General features: G+C 38.6%; 1 protein-coding gene across 1 annotated transcript in view; it reads right to left on the bottom strand.

Annotated features, from left to right (window-relative positions):
* Positions 1-13765: 13765 nt before the first annotated feature.
* Positions 13766-19416, bottom strand: part of LOC137039737 (uncharacterized) — a 284691-nt gene continuing 279040 nt past the window's right edge. The window contains exon 31 of the mRNA XM_067415014.1: positions 13766-13943. Coding sequence (XP_067271115.1) covers positions 13766-13943 — 178 coding nt within the window. The remainder of the gene's footprint in view (positions 13944-19416) is intronic.

The raw sequence follows: 19416 nt of genomic DNA, 5'->3' as shown, positions 1-19416 counted from the left end.
TAGACTAGAAAGAGACAAAGAGACAAACACAGACAGAAGAAGATAAATCATTTATATTTTTACCCAGAGTGTGATATCAACCCAGAGGGTGCGGCCATTTTTGATACAGTATTTCTCAACAAAATGTGCTTCTCAAGCAGAGAAAAAAACACCCATGAATTTTACATCAATGTCAAATCTGACAGAAATTCACACTAAGAGGAATTATTTTCCACAAATATTAAGTGAACTCAGGCTTTGTTTAATGTCAAAGTGATTTTAAGCATTTTGATTCTTGTATGTGAAAGTTCCTCACCTCAATCTCTGCAGTTTACATTGTTCATTCTTCAGTATTTCACACACAACCTCCAGTCCTTTGTTTTCTATTTGATTCCCACTGAGCTCCAGCTCTCTCAGGTGTGAAAGATTAAAACAGAGCGCTGGAGTCAGGATGAAACACTGTTTCTCTGTAATACTGCATCCACACAGACTGAAGACAGAAAGAGAAAGAACAACAGATCATGAGTGAGATAAATTCATCGTGAATGCATCTGAACAGTCATACAAGTATAATAATACAAAAACATGAAATTATTGAACCATAAACTAAAACAGGAGCATAACTAGGATTTGAAGAAACTAGTTATAACTCAGATCTGAAATCATCTTCACATTCAGACAAAAATATATGCAAGTTATAAATGTAGGATAAGATATAGAATCAATATGAATTCTGATCTCCTGATGTGGATGGTGTCTCTTTAAGATATCTGATAATCATGGTTCCTCTCTCCTGAAACCAGGTGAAGATCTTTGGGCACAGGAATAGGCCCAAAACAATTCCAAAATTATTTGTATAGTAAATATGTACAGCTCTTTTGTTCTGGTCTGGGTATTTAAGGGAAAGTGTCAGAAAGTCTTTGGGAAATTCTGTCGGCAGTAAACCTCACAGAGAGCTGTGTCAGTTCTGCAGTCAGAGAGCTCACACACCGCTTTGAGGCTCTCTCACTGTCAGGTGCATTTCTTACCTTTATATTCAATCTTTGATAAATTGATGTTATGTATTTATTATTTCTGAATTGGCTTCTAATGGTTTAATTTGTAATTGGCATGATATATTTTTATCTGACAAATAAAATGTTATATTTGATATATTCTTCTGAAATCATTATGACCAGTAGATTAAGTTTAGATTAAATCTGTGTCAAACTAAAGTCCCAATGAAAGGCGAATGTGGCACATCACCTGGACCTTCTGATTTCTGACTATCACTGATTTAGGAAGTTGTATCATCGTGACTAGAGAACTACATTATTCATGAACAAGCACAGAGCAGTTTGACTCAAATGCATTAGTAAATGATCTGACTAAGATCAGAACTGATGAGTTTGTGTCTGAGAGATCCACATAAACGGGGCCAGTGACGGCATCAGGTCTCTAATGAATGAATAATTGAAAATATGTGATACCCAGAATAATCAAATATCTAAATGAATGCATAATATATATTTATGATTAGTTCCTTATTAGAAACACAATCTAAATGTAATAATCATTTGAAATTGGAGTCAGATTAAGTGTGGAGTTAAAACTGAAGCTAAATCCTCAGTGAAAAACATTCATTTACATTCATTCTAAATGATTGAACAGTCTACTGTTTGGAGTGTTCTCACACAGCCAAGGTAAAAGACCTTGACTAGTGTCCCAAACTAACATAAAGGGGGAAGGTGGTCATCTGATGTACTCATAACCACACCATAAGTTAGCCTGGATGCCAGCCAAACTTAGCCCCGCCCACAACATTTTTAGGTCGGGCGGTTCGGTCTTGTCTCGATCCATAGAGGAGTAATTATTCCTGAACAGAAACTACTGTGTTATTTTGGCAAGGTTGCCTGCTAAAATTCGCACTCATGGGTCTATATATCACATAATAGTCGCTTCAACCCGCGGACATAGAAAACAACCCGCGGAAAAAAAATGCGGACTTGGCAACACAGTGCAGTTGAGCTCCGTTGACATTTGACAATGCGTCGCTTCGTTGCTCTCCTGGTTCGGTTGAAACACACCCCATAATCACAGCCCAATGGAGCGGTTTCAGACTCATATTCTGACTAGAATTGAGTATGACCACGTCAGACTAACCTTAAGTGACGGGTGATCCAAAAATCTCAACATCGGCGGTGACGTGAGTACCGATCACTCCCTTACTTAGCCTCCTTGGATTGACAAAAGTAAAATCACTACAGTGACGTGTTTGGCCCTATTGTCTTAAAATAAAATAAAAACCAACTAAAGAGCCATCTTTAATCACACAGTCACTGCTGTACAGTATAATGATACAAACCTTAGTTTCTCCAGCTTGCATTGTGAACTGCTCAGCAGAACACCAAGGTTTTCAACTCCAGAGTCTCCTAGTTTATTCCCGCTCAGGTCCAGCTCTCTCAGGTGTGATGGGTTTGATTTCAGAGCTAACATCAGATCAGAACAATCTTCATCTTTTATATCACAGTACCTTAACCTGCAATCAGAGAAACGAGAAATCAAACTCTACTTTCTGTTTTATTCAAAAACCAACACACTATTTCCTTTCTTTAATGTGAATGTTACTAACCTCAACCTCTCCAGTTTACAGTCTGGATTATTCAGCATATCATAAAAAAGTTTTATTCTTGTGTGTTTAAGTACATTCCCACTGAGGTCCAGCTCTCTCAGGTGTGATGGGTTTGATTTCAGAGCTGAAGTCAGGAAGCCACACTGCTGCTCTTTAATACTGCATTTACACAATCTGAAAGGGAGAAAAAAAACATCGGACAATGATTACAGTAGTCCTATAGTCTGAATAGTCTATAGTTCCCTTGTAACAGTGTCACACTCATTGCAGCAGATATGAATCTCTTAATATTTCTACAGTACAATATGTACACAATCAGTACACTGAAGTTTGAATTTTATCAAATTATTTAAATAAAATTCAATTACTTATTATTTAGACACCTCACATTAAGTGTGACCAATAGGGAAACAAAGTGATACACTATAAACAATGTACCTTAATCTCTGTTGAATTAAAATAAATAACTAAACCATAAACTTTAAATCACACAGTAAACTGCTGTAGAGTATAATGTTACTGACTGTAGTTTCTTCAGCTTGCATTGTTTGTTCTTCAGTAGATCACTGAGGCTTTTAAATCCAGAGTCTCCTAGTTCATTCCCACTCAGGTCCAGCTCTCTCAGGTGTGATGGGTTTGATTTCAGAGCTGTAGTCACAGCAGAACAACCTGTATCTGTCATACCACAGCCTCTTAAACTATAACGAGATGGGGGGGGGGGGGGGGGTAGGAGAGCAGAATATAAGACAGAAGAAAATAACTCTTTGTTTTGTGTGCTCATGAAGGTGATGTGAATTTACAAAGCAAAAGGACAGCTAGAGGAAGAGAAATCATATTTTTTTCACCAGTTCACAAAATACTATAATGTGAATAAATAGTTAGGTTCGTTGTGAGATATTGAGAATAAAGTTTTTTGATTTAACCTCTTTCCATGAAATCTCCATTTTGGCAAGTGGGGCATAAATGACAAACCCAAAATAACAAGAATGCTGCTCACAAGTCATTCTAAATAGACACATAAATCAACATATTTAGAAACACAACACTTGATTTACAGTTCAAGACTCAATTACTCACACTGTTATTAATATGGCGATATATATATATATATATATATATATATATATATATATATATATATATATATATATAGATAGATAGATAGATAGATAGATAGATAGATAGATAGATAGATAGATAGATAGATAGATAGATAGATAGATGGATAGATAGATAGATATATAGATAGATAGATAGATAGATAGATAGATAGATAGATAGATAGATAGATAGATAGATAGATAGATAGATAGATAGATATATAGATAGATAGATCTCAAACAAAACAAAAAAATTAAGAATATATATTTTTAAATGAATAAATAATGTGGCAGTGGTGTAGCAACACTGTCACAAGTCGGCTCATGCATCATTTAAAATGATTTGTAAACATTTTCTAAGTCCATGTCATGTGAGTTTTTAGAGAAGGCTGATAATATGCTAATAAAATAATTTATTACCCTGTTAACACCCACTTGCACTCTATTGTCAGTGTCTGGAGTGGTGAGCAGCCCCATTCATGTTTCTATTGTTCTATTGCAGTGACATTACATTCTTCATTTTTGTCAGGACTAGCAAGAGACGGTATAACATTTTCATGTTGAGATAATTGCTGAAGCTTTTTCCACGGTATACAGTATTTATTCAGATCATGATATTGCAAAAAAATAACTTTAAAAAGTGTATAGTCATACTACAACCGATTTAATAACTTTTTCTAATAACAAAAATGACTGAATATTTAAATGCAATGAAACAATACACATTTTTTTTTACAGATGTTTAAATAGATTCAAATTCAAAAAAATATAAAGAACACATTTTACAATATTTATTTACTTTTTTCGGATAAAAGCAAATTTTGCATGTCATTCGGAAATCAAGGTGCCAGAGTCTGGAGGAAGACTGGGGAGAAGGAAATGCCAAAATGCCTGAAGTCCAGTGTCAAGTACCCACAGTCAGTGATGGTCTGGGGTGCCATGTCAGCTGCTGGTTATTGGTCCACTGTGTTTTATCAAGGGCAGGGTCAATGCAGCTAGCTATCAGTAGATTTTGGAGCACTTCATGCTTCCATCTGCTGAAAAGCTTTATGGAGATTTTGTTTTTCAGCACGACCTGGCACCTGCTCACAGTGCCAAAACCACTGGTAAATGGCTCACTGACCATGGTATTACTGTGCTCAATTGGCCTGCCAACTCTCCTGACCTGAACCCCATAGAGAATCTGTGGGATATTGTGAAGACAAAGTTGAGAGACACAAGACCCAACACTCTGGATGAGCTTAAGGCCGCTATCGAAGCATCCTGGGCCTCCATAACACCTCAGCAGTGCCACAGGCTGATCGCCTCCATGCCACGGCGCATTGAAGCAGTCATTTCTGCAAAAGGATTCTCGACCAAGTATTGAGTGCATAACTGAACATAATTATTTGAAGGTTGACTTTTTTTGTATTAAAAACACTTTTCTTTTATTGGTCGGATGAAATATGCTAATTTTTTTGAGATAGGAATTTTGGGTTTTCATGAGCTGTATGCCAAAATCATCAGTATTAAAACAATAAAAGACCTGAAATATTTCAGTTGGTGTACAATGAATCTAAAATATATGAAAGTTACATTTTTATCATTACATTATGGAAAATAATGAACTTTATCACAATAAGCTAATTTTTAGAATGACCTGTATTATTAAATGTTAGATTTAAGGGTATTGTGTAGTCCAGATTAAAACATATTTAAGTTTAAAAATAAATAGCCTTAAGATTTTAAGTATTTAATCATTCGTTACTGTGATGAGCACCATTGTAAGTACACAAATCTGAATGGCTGTTAATACTGTTTAAATACTAACTGTGTCATTTCAGAAGGCTGCGTCCTCCGGAGGAAAACGGCACCACCACCAGATATACATGCAAGTGTAGGTGTGGTGTTTAAATGTAAGTAGGCCTAGTTTAAGCTTGTTTTTGTTTTTTACTATTACCTCAAACAAATAGTTGTGGTAAACAGGATTACAACTGTTTAGTGCTTTTTTAAACGTTTAGAAAAGTACATTGCTGTCAAGACAAGAAACATTTCATTGTCTTTTTCAAGTTATAAATAATTTTCATTCATATAACTGGCGTGAGTGTGCTGAACGTGTTGGCATTGCACCGTGATACTTCCTGCCTGAGTGTCCTACGAAGGACGTCTCATTTAATTCTGATTAAGGACACTCCGTATACTGCATCCTACACTACACAGGATGTGTTCTCCGGAGGACGCAGCCTTTGAAATTTAACTAAATGAGAGAGCTGCTGGTTTGTTTACAAGGTTGCCGGGGGAACGGCTGCATTTCTGCTGTTCCCTCAGCGCCATCTGCTGTCAGAGATTGAATGTGCATTTTCATTCAGCGTGTCTCCTGAGAAGGGTCTGACTGCAGAGCCACAGTTCCCTTTCGAGAGGTTCCTCGTATTGCTTATGGGAAAAACTCCTTTTCTTGGGAATATGAAGCAAAACCTTATTAATAAAGGTATTTATGTAAAGCGCAGTGCAGCTGCATGGCAAAAGCCCGGTGCGAGGAGTGCTCTGATTGGCCGGGCTGCGGCAACTGCAGGAACCTATGGTGAGGCGGCTGAGAGGAATTAATCAATGGGGGCGCTCCAAAGAGACCGCCGAAAAAGGGGCTTATATTAGCATACAGGAGGCTATATAAGACCCTGATTCGCCATAGGTGTCAGATTTTTCTAATTCAGACATCTGAACAAAGCACTTATGGCATGCTCGTTCAAGATGCTGACGGTGAAACAGATCCTCGTGCACATTTGCCCCGAGGATTGGTTTTTCACAATAGACCTGAAAAACGCATACTTTCACGTTCAGATAGCCCCCCACTACAGGCCATTATTGAGATTTGCCTTTGAGGGGCAGGCTTATCAGTACAGTATCTTTTCTGGGCACTGTCATAGACTCATGACGAGTGGCTTACGTCATAAGAACCACTACGTCTTGGTAACGTACATAAAATCACCAGGGCAGCTGAGATCAGACTCTCTTCACCGCATGGCTAAGCATCTCCTTTTATGGGCAGAGCACAATCTGAGCTCCCTAAGGGCAGCTCACGTGCCAGGTATTCTGAATCAGGGTCTGGATGTGTTATCCAGAGGACCCATTACCCCAGGGGAATGGTCCCTTCACCTGCAAACGATTCAGCTCGCACAACAATCGCTGCCCAATATTTTCATCAAACGCAGGGATGCCCTGGCCCATGTTTGGCCCAGACTCCCTCTATATGCTCCCTCTGATCGCGATGCTGCCGCAAACCATCAAAAGATCAGGGAGACAGTATCCACAGTGCTTTTAATAGCCCCACTTTGGAAGAACCGCACATGGTTCTCCGAACTTATTCAGCTGTCAGACACAGCCCCATGGCCCATTCCGCTGAGGAAATACCTCCTCACGCTGGCCTAAAGGAAAGATCTGGCATCCCAGTCCCGAGCTGTGGGCCCTCCATGCATGGCCCATCAACGGGTATCCGGAAACCTCTCCGACTAGTTATGAACACTATTTCGGAAGCTAGAGCCCCCGCTATCTGGCAGCTCTGCTTTGAAGTGGTCAGTGGTTTTCTAATCAGTGTGCTGCACGAAACATCGACACACACTCATGCGAACTGGCAGAACTGCTCGCTTTCTCCAAGAGCTAATGGACGCGGGTCGTCCCCCTCCACGTTCAAAGTTTATGTCACCGCCATAGCAGCCAACCACGCTCAGATCGCGGGACATTCACTAGGGAAAAGTGATCTTATCATGGGCGTCGGAACCATTGTGTGTGTGTGGGACAAGACCCACCCACTTTTTAAGACCAATGATATTGGACCCACTCACTTTTACCGTCTCTAATTCAGCACGTCTGCTTACATTGACTACCCCTTAACCGAGAAACTTATTATTAAACACGTTAAACGCTTTATTTCCCCTTTTCTAATATTTTCAATTTTTTTATTGAAAATAAATACCTTTCCGATCTGATATGTGATGGGGAAAGGGAGTAGAGCGAGTGTGGCAAAAGGCGGATTTGAACCTATGCTCGTGGTATGCGTCAAAACTTAATGCCATGCGTCTTACCCCTACTCTATAGCCACGGTAAACAATTCAGTGATTTCTGTAATTTTGTCTGGCCCAATCAATCGTTTAGTAAACGGCACTTTTTCTGTCTGGACACGGAGCATAAAAAACATGCAACTTATTCATTATCATTATCTGTGAACCTGATGATTTCTATGGCAGTTAAATGAATATTGCCTTTTTATTAGACTATTGGTATTGACTGGTTTGAGGTCTTTTTTGGTATAGGAAAGGGATATGGCATAAAACGCACCATAATGCTATGAAATCATTTTTTTTTTATGGGGGGGAACCCCCAGACCTCCCGCAAAACTATTTCCCCACCGATTATGTTTTATACTGACCCACCCACTTTTTATTTGCTTCCGACGCCCATGGATCTTATTGTACGTTTTCTTAAAGGAGCCAGGAGATTAAACCTGCCTCGCCCTTCCTCAGTCCCTATTTGGGACCTCACCGTGGTTTTAGAAGCTGTGAAGGGTCCTCCCTCCTAACCACTTCAGACCATGAGCTTGAAGCTTTCAAAAACGCTTTTCTGCTGGCTTTGGCCTCGGTTAAGCAAGTGGGTGGCTTACACGCACTCTCCGTGAGCCCTTCCTGTCTTGAGTTCGGGCCCAACAACTTCAAGGTTGTGCTCAAACCGAGACATGGTTTAATACTCATCAACCGCTTTAGGTATTTAGGTCATTACACTGCTTCCTTTACCCACATCTCAGAGAGAATAAGACGCGAACCTATTCTGCCCAGTCAGAGCATTGATATTGTATCTAGAGCGCTCCGCCCCTTTCAGGCAATCGGATCAGCTCTTCATTGCTTCAGTGGCTGCACCAAAGGTTGTGCTGTCATGAAACAAAGACTCTCACACTGGATAGTGGATAGTGCACAACATTTTACATTGTGTTCCAATACGCAATACGAGGAACCTCTCGAAAGGGAACGTACTCGGTTACTTTCCAAACCTCGGTTCCATCAGAGAGGGAATGAGTATCGCGCTCCGCGCCGTGTTCGTGCTTCTCAGGTGTCGCTTCAGTCGATTTTTAATGACGCATGCGCATTGCGTCATGAGAGTCTTATGTCTTCGAGATGCATGTTATGGCACTGGAAGAGAATAACACTACAATTTTAATTATTTATTGTAATTGCACTTGTTTGATTTTCTAGTTATTAGTTAGTGATCAACTGTATTGGTAAAATAATGAAATGTTTAGAATGTAAATTGTAAATGTAAAAAATAAATGTAAATTAAATTAGTTTCTTGGTTATGTCTTACTATGTATGTTTAGAAGTATGTTTTATTTGTGTTCAAGTTTATGCGTTTATTTACCCTAGGCAGAATTAATCAACTTGAGGAATTAGTTATCTTGACTTTAGACTAGACTAATAATTTAATAATTATAAAAACCTTTGAAATGTCTATTCGAAAGTTAGTTTTTTATACCAGGCATTGAAAATACATTGTGTGTTTATAATACCAGGCTGTTTGTTTTTTGGGAAAGAACGTAAAAGAAAGTGTTCATGACAGCATTGTTTTATATCAGTAAAGGAGCCTAAAGGCCTCCGGGCAACAGCAGATGCAAAAAAAATAAGCAGGAGCAACAATAATCAATAGATAGTTTAAGGACAGATTTAAAAATCAAATGTATCTCCGCTGTAGTGAAACTGCGCATGCGTGGGCAAAACCGTGGCTGGGGTGAAACTGCGGCTCTGCAGACAGATATTATTGGAGAGACTCCTGCACCATGCTCTGCTCACACTGGGCTTGTTTACATTAGTATTCTTAAAATGCATTCTAAAAATCTAAATAATTTATAATGAATTATTCGTAGTATTTTGAAATGTAAAAAAAACCCTGATACATATATATATATATATATATATACACACACACGCACGCACGCACGCACGCACGCGCACACACACACACACACACACACACACACACACACACACACACACACACACACACACACACACACACACACACACACCCATTTACTTTTTTTTGTTTTTTGTTGATAGAATCATCATTTCTATTAATTTTCCTTTGAAAATTCCAGCACCAGCACTGTCTGCCTGTATTTACTCTTCCACAATTGTGGTTATGACTCATATGCTACTCATAATATACTCCTTCCTATGATGAACTTCCATTACACTTCCAGGTCAGTTCTGTACACAAGAAACCCACGTACATTTTTCTACATGTGAAAAGTGTGGCTGATAAACTTATGATTACGATAGTAAGAAAATAATGATTAGTTCTCCCTGCAGAGGTGTGAAAGGTTTCTCGAGTGAGAACAATAGACACATGAATGGGCCAGTTTGCCACACCACACATAGTAGACAATGGAGTGCATTTATTAGCCTTTTATTAGCCTTCTTTAAAAACACACATGATATGGTCTTTGGTCTAATATGGTCTAAATGTTTAATAAAATTAAAGTTTTAGAGATAACTTCTTCAATTTAAATGAAGCATAAATAGACATGTGGCTCCAGCCTCATTGTGTTTCTAAGTTGCTACACCACAGTCAAATAATATTTTTATACATTTAAAAAAATATATATTCTTAATATTTTTATGTTTGAGCTTACAATATACACCGATTGGGCATAACATTATGATAGGGGACATGATTAACACTGATTATCTCTTCATCACGGCACCTGTAAGTGGGTGGGATATATCAGGGATTTGACCAAGTTTGACAAAGGCCAAATTGTGATGGCTAGACGATATTGGTCAGGGCATTTCCAAAACTGCAGCTCTTGTGGGGTGTTCCCAGTCTGCAGTGGTCAGTATCTATCAAAAGTACTTCAAAGAAGGAACAGTGGTGAACCAGTGACAGGGTCATGGGCGGCTCATTGATGCATGTGGGCATCCATGTGGTCCGATCAAACAGTCAAGCTACTGTAGCTCAAATTGCTCAAGAAGATAATGCTGGTTCTGATAGAAAGGGGTTTTAGAATATAAAATGCATCTCAGTTTGTTGTTGTCAGACCAATCAGAGTGCCCATGCTGAGCCCTGTCCACTGCCGAAAGCACCAACGTGAGCATGTGAGCATCAGGACTTAACACAGAGCAAAGGAAGAAGGTGGTCTGGTCTGATGAATCACGTTTTCTTTCACCTCATGTGGCTGGCCGGGTGTGTGTGTGTTTCTTACCTGGGGAACACATGGCACAAGGATGCACTATGGGACAAATGCAAACTGGCAGTGTGATGCTTTGGACAATGTTCTGCTGGCAAACCTTGACAAACCTTCCTGCCATCCATGTGGATGTTACAATGACACGCACCACCTACTTAAGCATTGTTACAGACCATGTACACCCTTTCATGAAAATGGTATTCCCTGGTGACTATGGCCTTTTTCAGTAAAATATTTACTAATTGTGACTACTTTTGCCAGCACCGGTCACATATGTTAGTTATGCGTCTATTCAGAATGACTTATGAGCAGCAACCTTTTTATTTTTAGGCATGTCATTTATGCCCCACTTGCCAAAATGGGGTGTGTGGGGAAAAGGGTTAAAATGTTGAAGTGATTTTGATCAGTTTGATTCTTGAATGTGAATGTTACAGACCTCAATATCTCCAGTTTACAGCGTACATTGCTCAGTATACCAGAGACGTGCTTCACTCCTGTGTTTTTTAGTCCATTTCCACTCAGGTCCAGCTCTCTCAGGTGTGAAAGGTTTGAACACAGAGCTGAAGTCAGGAGGAGACACTGTTTCTCTGTAATTCTACATCCACACAGACTGAAGACAGAAAGAGAACAGACAATGACTAAGCTTTTATAGGACAAACTAAGCTTTTATAGGATTTAGGTAATTTGTCTGACAGTAATTTCCCATTTGAAAGTCATATTTGTAATTTTCTACAACAGCATGATGCAGAAGGGTTAGTTTACACATTAATTTCAGATCACGACTGGTTCTATTGTGTCATTAGCCGTGTTTCCATTACCCTTCAAAATGCAAAAATTGAAATTGCGAATTGAAAATACACCCAATGGAAACGCGGCAATTCCGCAAAAACTCCCATATATCGCAAAAAAGTTTTTACGCTCTCATGAGGTGGTTTTTCAGGCATTTCGAAAAAGGACATTTTTGCAAAACTGCAATGGAAACGTTTTTTCCAAATTTACAGGTGCGGTGCCGCATTGCTGCAACATAGGGCCTATATAGCCTATTATATTTTCCACTCAATTGTGTGGTAATAACAACTTAACAAGATATAATGTAGTTAAACGGACATATATTTTCTCTTAATAAAAGGACAGTGGCGTAACTTTAACCTAGTAATGACGGACCCCGGTGCAGCCACAAATAATATATAGGCCTACTGTAATTAAGACATATATTTAAGAAATGTATTAAAACAGAATGAGTTTCAGAATTACTGAAAGGCCGAGGAAACAGGCCAGCTACGCACGTCATTCCAGACGATCTTGGTTTGTTTCTTATTTAATATACAGGCAATTAATTGATGAAATATAGATTAAAATAAAAATACAATTTATACAAAACTAAATCATTTTTTTAAGAAAGACTTTCTAGAAAATAAAACGAAGTGGTCAAAATCATGTGACTCCCCATCTCAAACATATTGCGAATCATATATCTTTCTCATGCTGCTCACTTTTCATAATCAACATATAAATTAAAATAATAATATTACAAGCTAATGTTTAGGCCCAAACGTAGCCTATTTAGTTTCGTAGTTAGGCTGTTTTCTTTAACCCATCTCAAATAAAAGTGCCGACGTTTTCTCATTTTTTTCTTCTTCCTTTAAGACAGCGGAAACAACTCGCAAAACTCTGTCATTTTTAGCCATACAGATAAGTTCAAGACATAATTATAAACTATAAACTGTCTACTTTTATTTGTGGACTCAGGGAACTAATTATTTTGCATGCACCCCCCCCCCACACACACACCTCCGTGCCGCTTAAGTAACAAGGGGCTTTCCTTGCCATTAATTCTTGGATAACACACACGTCTCCTTCCAATAAAAATAATGGCTAGTGCGGTGGATGGGATATACAAATCTACCAAGTGCCATCATTTTGGAATGCCCTATCGCGAGAGGAAAATAAGTTTTAGTCGCATAACTGCAGCTATGGAAACGCTGTCATTTCGCAATAGTTTTTTTATCGACATTTAAGAAATATCGCAAAAGTTTTCCGCAAATCTCTAATGGAAACCCAGCTAGTGTCACCCTAATGGTTAGAGAGCCTTAGCATTAGAAACAGCACTGATGAGTAGAAGAGAGAATGCCGTGCACCAACATTACAAGTTTGATGGTCACTGTTTTGATGTAGTAACAGAACAATATTAAATCAAATGGGGAATCTAGAAGACAGTCAATATGACCTACTCTGACTTCCTGTTTCAGTGAAAATGATGTCACCACATTGAATAACGTGGCACATTTCAAGGAACTTCAGTGGGACTTTAAAAAAAGAGCAGCCCTGAATTTAAGCAGGGTTGGCTGATCACAGGATTAAGATCAATATCTGTTGATAAAGATTTTGAACCATTAAAACAAAATACTCACTGGAGTGTGTTGAGTTTACAGTGTTTATCCTGCAGTAGAGCAGAGATCTGATTCACTTGTGTGTCTCCTAGTTTATGTTCACTCAGATTCAGCTCTCTCAGGAGTAACGGGTTTTTACCCACAATTCCAGTCACATACTGACAGGCTTCATCTGCAGCAGGACTTCTCAAAAACCTACAGAAGCGAAGTTGAAAGTTAAAGGTCTTTCTGATTTTTAAGCAGGAGGAGGGTGAAACGTCAGCACAGAGAAAACTGGCTTGTGAAACTGAATGTTTGTGAAAAGCTGGAGTATGAGTCTCCTGCTGTAATGAGATACAGTGATACAGTGAATCTAGGCTTGATGGATTAGGGAGTATTCAGAAACCTTTTTTACGATACTACTGAACACCATCAGTCAACACCAGCTGCAAAATGTATTGCATTACAAAAAAATATTTAAATATGATTTAATTGTGCCTCACCTCAGTGTCTTGAGTTGACAGTTCTGATCCTGTAGTAAATCAGTGAGCTCCTTCACTCCTGATTCTCCAGGATCATTTCCTGTGAGATCCAGCTCTATCAGGTGTGAAGGGTTTGATCTCAGAGCTGAAGCCAGAGCTTTATAACCTTCTTCACTGATACTACAGTCTGAAAGTCTACAGAAAAGAAAATTAATAAAAAAAACAAAAGTATTATATGATTAATATAATTAAAGCATATTTCTTACTTTTAAAACAAACTGTATAAAAATATCTCACCTGAGTTTCTTCAGTGTGCAGTTTGTATTCTCTAATCCGTTCTGGAGTTTCTTCACTCCTGAATCCTGCAGATTATTGTTGCTGATGTCAAGCTCTTTCAGACTGGAGTTTGATCTCAGGACTGTAGCGAGAGCTGAACAGCTTTCCTCTGTTAGACCACAATTACGCAGCCTAAAATGATGAACATGAAAGGGAAAGTTTACAACCCCAATTCCAGAAAAAAATTCCCAAACATTTTGTAAAATGCAATAAATTCAAGATTTGCAAATTATCTTGAACCTTTATTTAATGGACAAATGTTAATGGAGAAAATATTTCCAATGTTTTTACTGACCAACTTAATCATATTTTGTAAATATAAACTTATTTTGGTTTTGATGACTACAACACATTCTAAAAAAACCTCAGACTTGATCTTCACAAGTCACCCTTGCCGTTTGCACTGATGCACCCACATACTATGACAGATGTTTGCTTTTGTACCTGTTGCTGAAAGTCTAGACCAGGGGTCGGCATGTATATTTTGCCACGGGCCAAAAACTGTTTTTCCCACTAGATAGCGGGCCAGAATATAGTCAAGGGGTAATTTAATAAATAAATAAATAAATAAAAATAACTCAAATAAAAGAGCATTTTTTTAATGTTTGAGTGCTCTTAACGAACTATTACTTAACGAACGTTTTATTATTTCCACTTTCCATATTGTGAATAATAAATGTATTTTAATTTGCTTGTTACACATGGAACCTATTGTAATAATTTACACTGTTTGTAAAGAATGTAATATCAGACGGCACCACAAGACATGGCACCTTTTTTGCTGGTTCTTGTCAATATTTTTTGATAAAAAGGAAGCTGAATTTGAGTTGTTATTGTTCACATGTGTTGTGCTGAGGCCCCACAATATAGGCAAACGTTTCAATGGTTCACTGTTCATTTTATAATACCAGATATTTCATGAAGGCTCTTTTAGAGGCATGTCTAGCAATCTATTCCACAGACTCTTGAATGTCGTTCAAAACTTTTTACTGACCAACTTAATCATATTTTGTAAATATAAAATTATTTTGGTTTTGATGACTACAACACATTCTAAAAAAACCTCAGACTTGATCTTCACAAGTCACCCTTGCCGTTTGCACTGATGCACCCACATTCTGTGTTAAATATACTGTGTTATATACATACTGTGTTAAATATAGCCACATGGGATCAGGAGAATTTTGCATAAACGTTGTCACTTAACACAATCAAGAAATGCAACTTGAATCTCTGTTAAGCTACACATCAATTATATGCAGTGATGCTGCCAATTTCTCTGGTCCGAGCTCATCTCAGATGGTCCAGAAGACGTGAAAAAATTTGTGTTGTGGTCAAATGAGTCTGTTTAAGCTCGTTAAAATAAAAAATAAAACACAGACTTTGAGTTCTTAGTAATATCTGGCCCGCGCCCGCATCTGCTGAATCTGGGAGATTGTTTTGATAGCAGCTGGTTCTGAAATATATCTGTCAGTGTAACAGAGGCGATCTAATGAGGACTATGCTGGTAAACTCCTGTCATTTCAAGAGACGGTTGCTTCATCTAGTGGGCAATGGAAAATTATTTAGCATAAAGCCTCATCATTAGAGCGTCAGGCTCCCGTGCGGAAAGAGCCGAGTTCGACCCCGCTCAGAGCGGGCAGTATGGATCCAAGTATATCAACATTCACTTACATTCAATTTTGTCTTTAGTGATTTTGCCTTCAAAAAACGCCAACGTTTTAGCAGCAATGTTTTATTTTGGGATAAATTGAGAGCTTTCAATTTGAAAAGTTTTGAACGACATTCAAGAGTCTGTGGAATAGATTGCTAGACATGCCTCTAAAAGAGCCTTCATGAAATATCTGGTATTATAAAATGAACAGTGAACCATTGAAACATTTGCCTATATTGTGGGGCCTCAGCACAACACATGTGAACAATAACAACTCAAATTCAGCTTCCTTTTTATCAATAAATATTGACAAGAACCAGCAAAAAAGGTGCCATGTCTTGTGGTGCCGTCTGATATTACATTCTTTACAAACAGTGCAAATTATTACAATAGGTTCCATGTGTAACAAGCAAATTAAAATACATTTATTATTCACAATATGGAAAATGGAAATAATAAAACGTTCGTTAAGTAATAGTTCGTTAAGAGCACTCAAACATAAAAAAAATACTCTCTTATTTGAGTTATTTTTATTTATTTATTTATTTATTAAATTAACCCTTGACTATATTCTGGCCCACTATCTAGTGGGAAAAACAGTTTTTGGCCCGTGGCAAAATATACATGCCGACCCCTGGTCTAGACTTTCAGCAACAGGTACAAAAGCAAACATCTGTCATAGTATGTGGGTGCATCAGTGCAAACGGCAAGGGTGACTTGTGAAGATCAAGTCTGAGGTTTTTTTTAGACTGTGTTGTAGTCATCAAAACCAAAATAAGTTTATATTTACAAAATATGATTAAGTTGGTCAGTAAAAACATTGGAAATATTTTCTCCATGGTTTCTCATGCAGTGCTGTCTGAGGGCTTTAAGGTCACACACATTCAACAGAGATTTCCTTGCCCTTCATGGACTGACATTTCTCTGGATTCCCTGAATCTTTTCACAATAATACGTACGGTAGATGATGAGACAACTAAATTCTAGGGAGTCATCAAAAAACACATTTTGGGCCGAAATTGAAATAAAAAATCCAGGATGCCCTTGGCCGAAACTGAGAAAATTGATCATAAATTAATAACTTATTAATCAAACTTATTTAATAAATTTACACTCAAATAGCTATAACTGAATCTTAAAAACATTTAAATTGCACACAAGGCAGTTTTATATCAACTTTTCCCCCCTAATCCAACAGAAGCTTGATTTGTGCTAGTGCTTTGCCTGAAGCAGATACAGCGATCTGTCACGCCATATTAAAGCCAAACGACAATAAATGGCCAAAACAACATTTATTGTTTGATTTTTGTTATTAAATGTACAGAATTTTTAAGGTACAAAGCAAAAGCGAATTACAGATTCCTGATTGTATTGCATTTTGAAAAATATCCTACATCTTTGGAAATGGGGTATGTAAGCAAAATGTACTTGATGCCAAGATTCAATGATTACTAAGAATTATTGTGTTTTGCTCACCTGATTTCTTTAAGATACTTTAATTTTGCAATAATAAGTAAAAACAATACTCACATCAGTGTGTCGATATTACAGTATTTATCCTGCAGTAGAGAAGCGATCTGATTCACTCGTGTGTCTCCAAGTTTATGCTTGCTCAGGTTCAGCTCTCTCAGGAGTAACGGGCTTTTACCCACAATTCCAGTCACATACTGACAGGCTTCATCTGCAGCATGACTTTGTAATAACCTAGGAACAAAGGAAGTATATTGATATTTCACCACTGTGCACTGTTCAGCTGCCACCTACAATAACAAAGACAATCTAGATACACTTCTTAGGATCTTTCATACCAAATACAACACAAAAAATGTGAATGTAAAGATATGGTAAAATAATATGGATGCAAGCAAGCCTCTACAGTGTGTGTTAGAGGCTAAGAATAAGTTTAGAATAGATATATTTTCACTCGACTGAGCACTTGAGAGTTTCGCTCTCGTCAAACAATCTAACTTATAAGATACAGCACTCCTGAGCAAAATCAACACGCTACATGTTAACAATATTCTTTGTTGTATTTTTCTGTCAAAATACCAGAGTTCATTTAGAATTACTCAGCTTTTAAGAACAAGCATAAGATATCCTGTTTTTTTTACCAGTAGTGGGCGGGACTAATGCGCAAACAGCAATCTCATTGGCTGGCGCTCATCTTTTCCTGTCCCTGTTTTGATTTCAGGAATTCAGTTTGAGCGAATGCTGTCAACATGATTAATATTCATGAACCTTGCAGCCCATCAATCCTATATTCTTATATAATCATATATTGTTATTAGTAGTAGAAAGAGTAGTAGTATTATTATCTTTAAATAATATTATATAATTACTATTATCTTTTTTTTTTACATAAACACTGAAATGACCAACAATATCTTAAGTACCACCACCAGTCTAAATTTCAGTTAAATTACAAATATGCTTTCATACATGGTTATGTAAGAATTGAGGCCTCACCAGACACAAATTAATCTTTTAATCTTTTTGATGATTTGTTCGAAAATAAATATAGAATGATAGCCGGACCTCATACAGTCATCTACTGTGATGCAGATGAGAACTGTTACTTGGGAGCGGGCAGTCCTAAAAGGAGGGAAGTGCCTGCAGGTAATGGTAGGCACGAGTGTTTTTGTTCATGAGTTTTGGCTGGCAGACATAGAGGATGCTTGTATAATGGGACTGGACTTTTTGGCACTGAGTGGGGCCTGTATAAACGTAGCTGGAGCTTATCTACAGATCGGTCTTGAAGTCATTCACCTAAAAAAGGGGCAAAGGACAGTGGAGGTGCCCTCGGTCAGGTGAGAGGAGAGGCAGCTGGTCAGGATAGCCGAGTGCAAACATGGGAAGTTACCCCCATCGAGGTCAGCACCACGGCAGGCCAGGTAACCCCAACAGTGCCCTCGCCATCAAGAGAGACTGTACAGGCCATTCAGGAACTGTGGCAACGATGCAGTGAAGGTCTGACCCTCAGTCAGTGTCAAAGGTTACGTGAGGTGCTTGACCAAAACCAGGATGTCTTTGCGGCACGAGACAAGGACTGCGGACGAACAGGACTAGTACAGCACGACATTTATACCGGCAGAGCGCCGCCATTCGTCTGTGACCCCACCGGCTAGCACTGGCCAAACAGATCACAGCGGAGCAAAAAATCCAGCAAATAAAAGAAACAGGAGTAATTGAGCCGTCTCACAGCCCGTGGGCAGCCCCTGCTGTGCTAGTCAAAAAGAAGGACTCCTCTTAGCGGTTTTGTGTGGACTATCACCGCTTAAACGCAGTCACGAGAAAAGACTCTTACCCGCTACATCGAATCGACGACACACTGGACTATATAGCGGGGTCAAGCTGGTTCAGCTCCCTTGATCTGCGGACCGGGTACTGGCAGGTGGAGTTGGCTCCAGAGGCCAAACCAAAGACTGCCTTCACAATCGAAAGTTTGATGGAGCAGGTCCTGGCCGGTGTCTCTCGTCGCTGTTGTGTAGTGTGTCTGGACGAACTGTTAGTGCATGCGCCGGACTTTGAGGGGGCACTGAAACACCTTCAGGTGGTTTTCACTGCTATCCGCAGAGCTGGGTTATGACTCAATCCGAAAAAATGCCACTTACTTCGGAAAGAGACTGCTTTCCTAGGACATGTGGTGAGTGCCGCAGGGGTCGCTACTAACCCAGCTAA

This window comes from Pseudorasbora parva, chromosome 14 (genome assembly GCF_024679245.1).
Source record: "Pseudorasbora parva isolate DD20220531a chromosome 14, ASM2467924v1, whole genome shotgun sequence".
NCBI classification, from domain to species: domain Eukaryota; kingdom Metazoa; phylum Chordata; class Actinopteri; order Cypriniformes; family Gobionidae; genus Pseudorasbora; species Pseudorasbora parva.
Note: the sequence above shows the minus strand (reverse complement) of the source record. Positions and strands in the feature narration are given on the sequence as shown.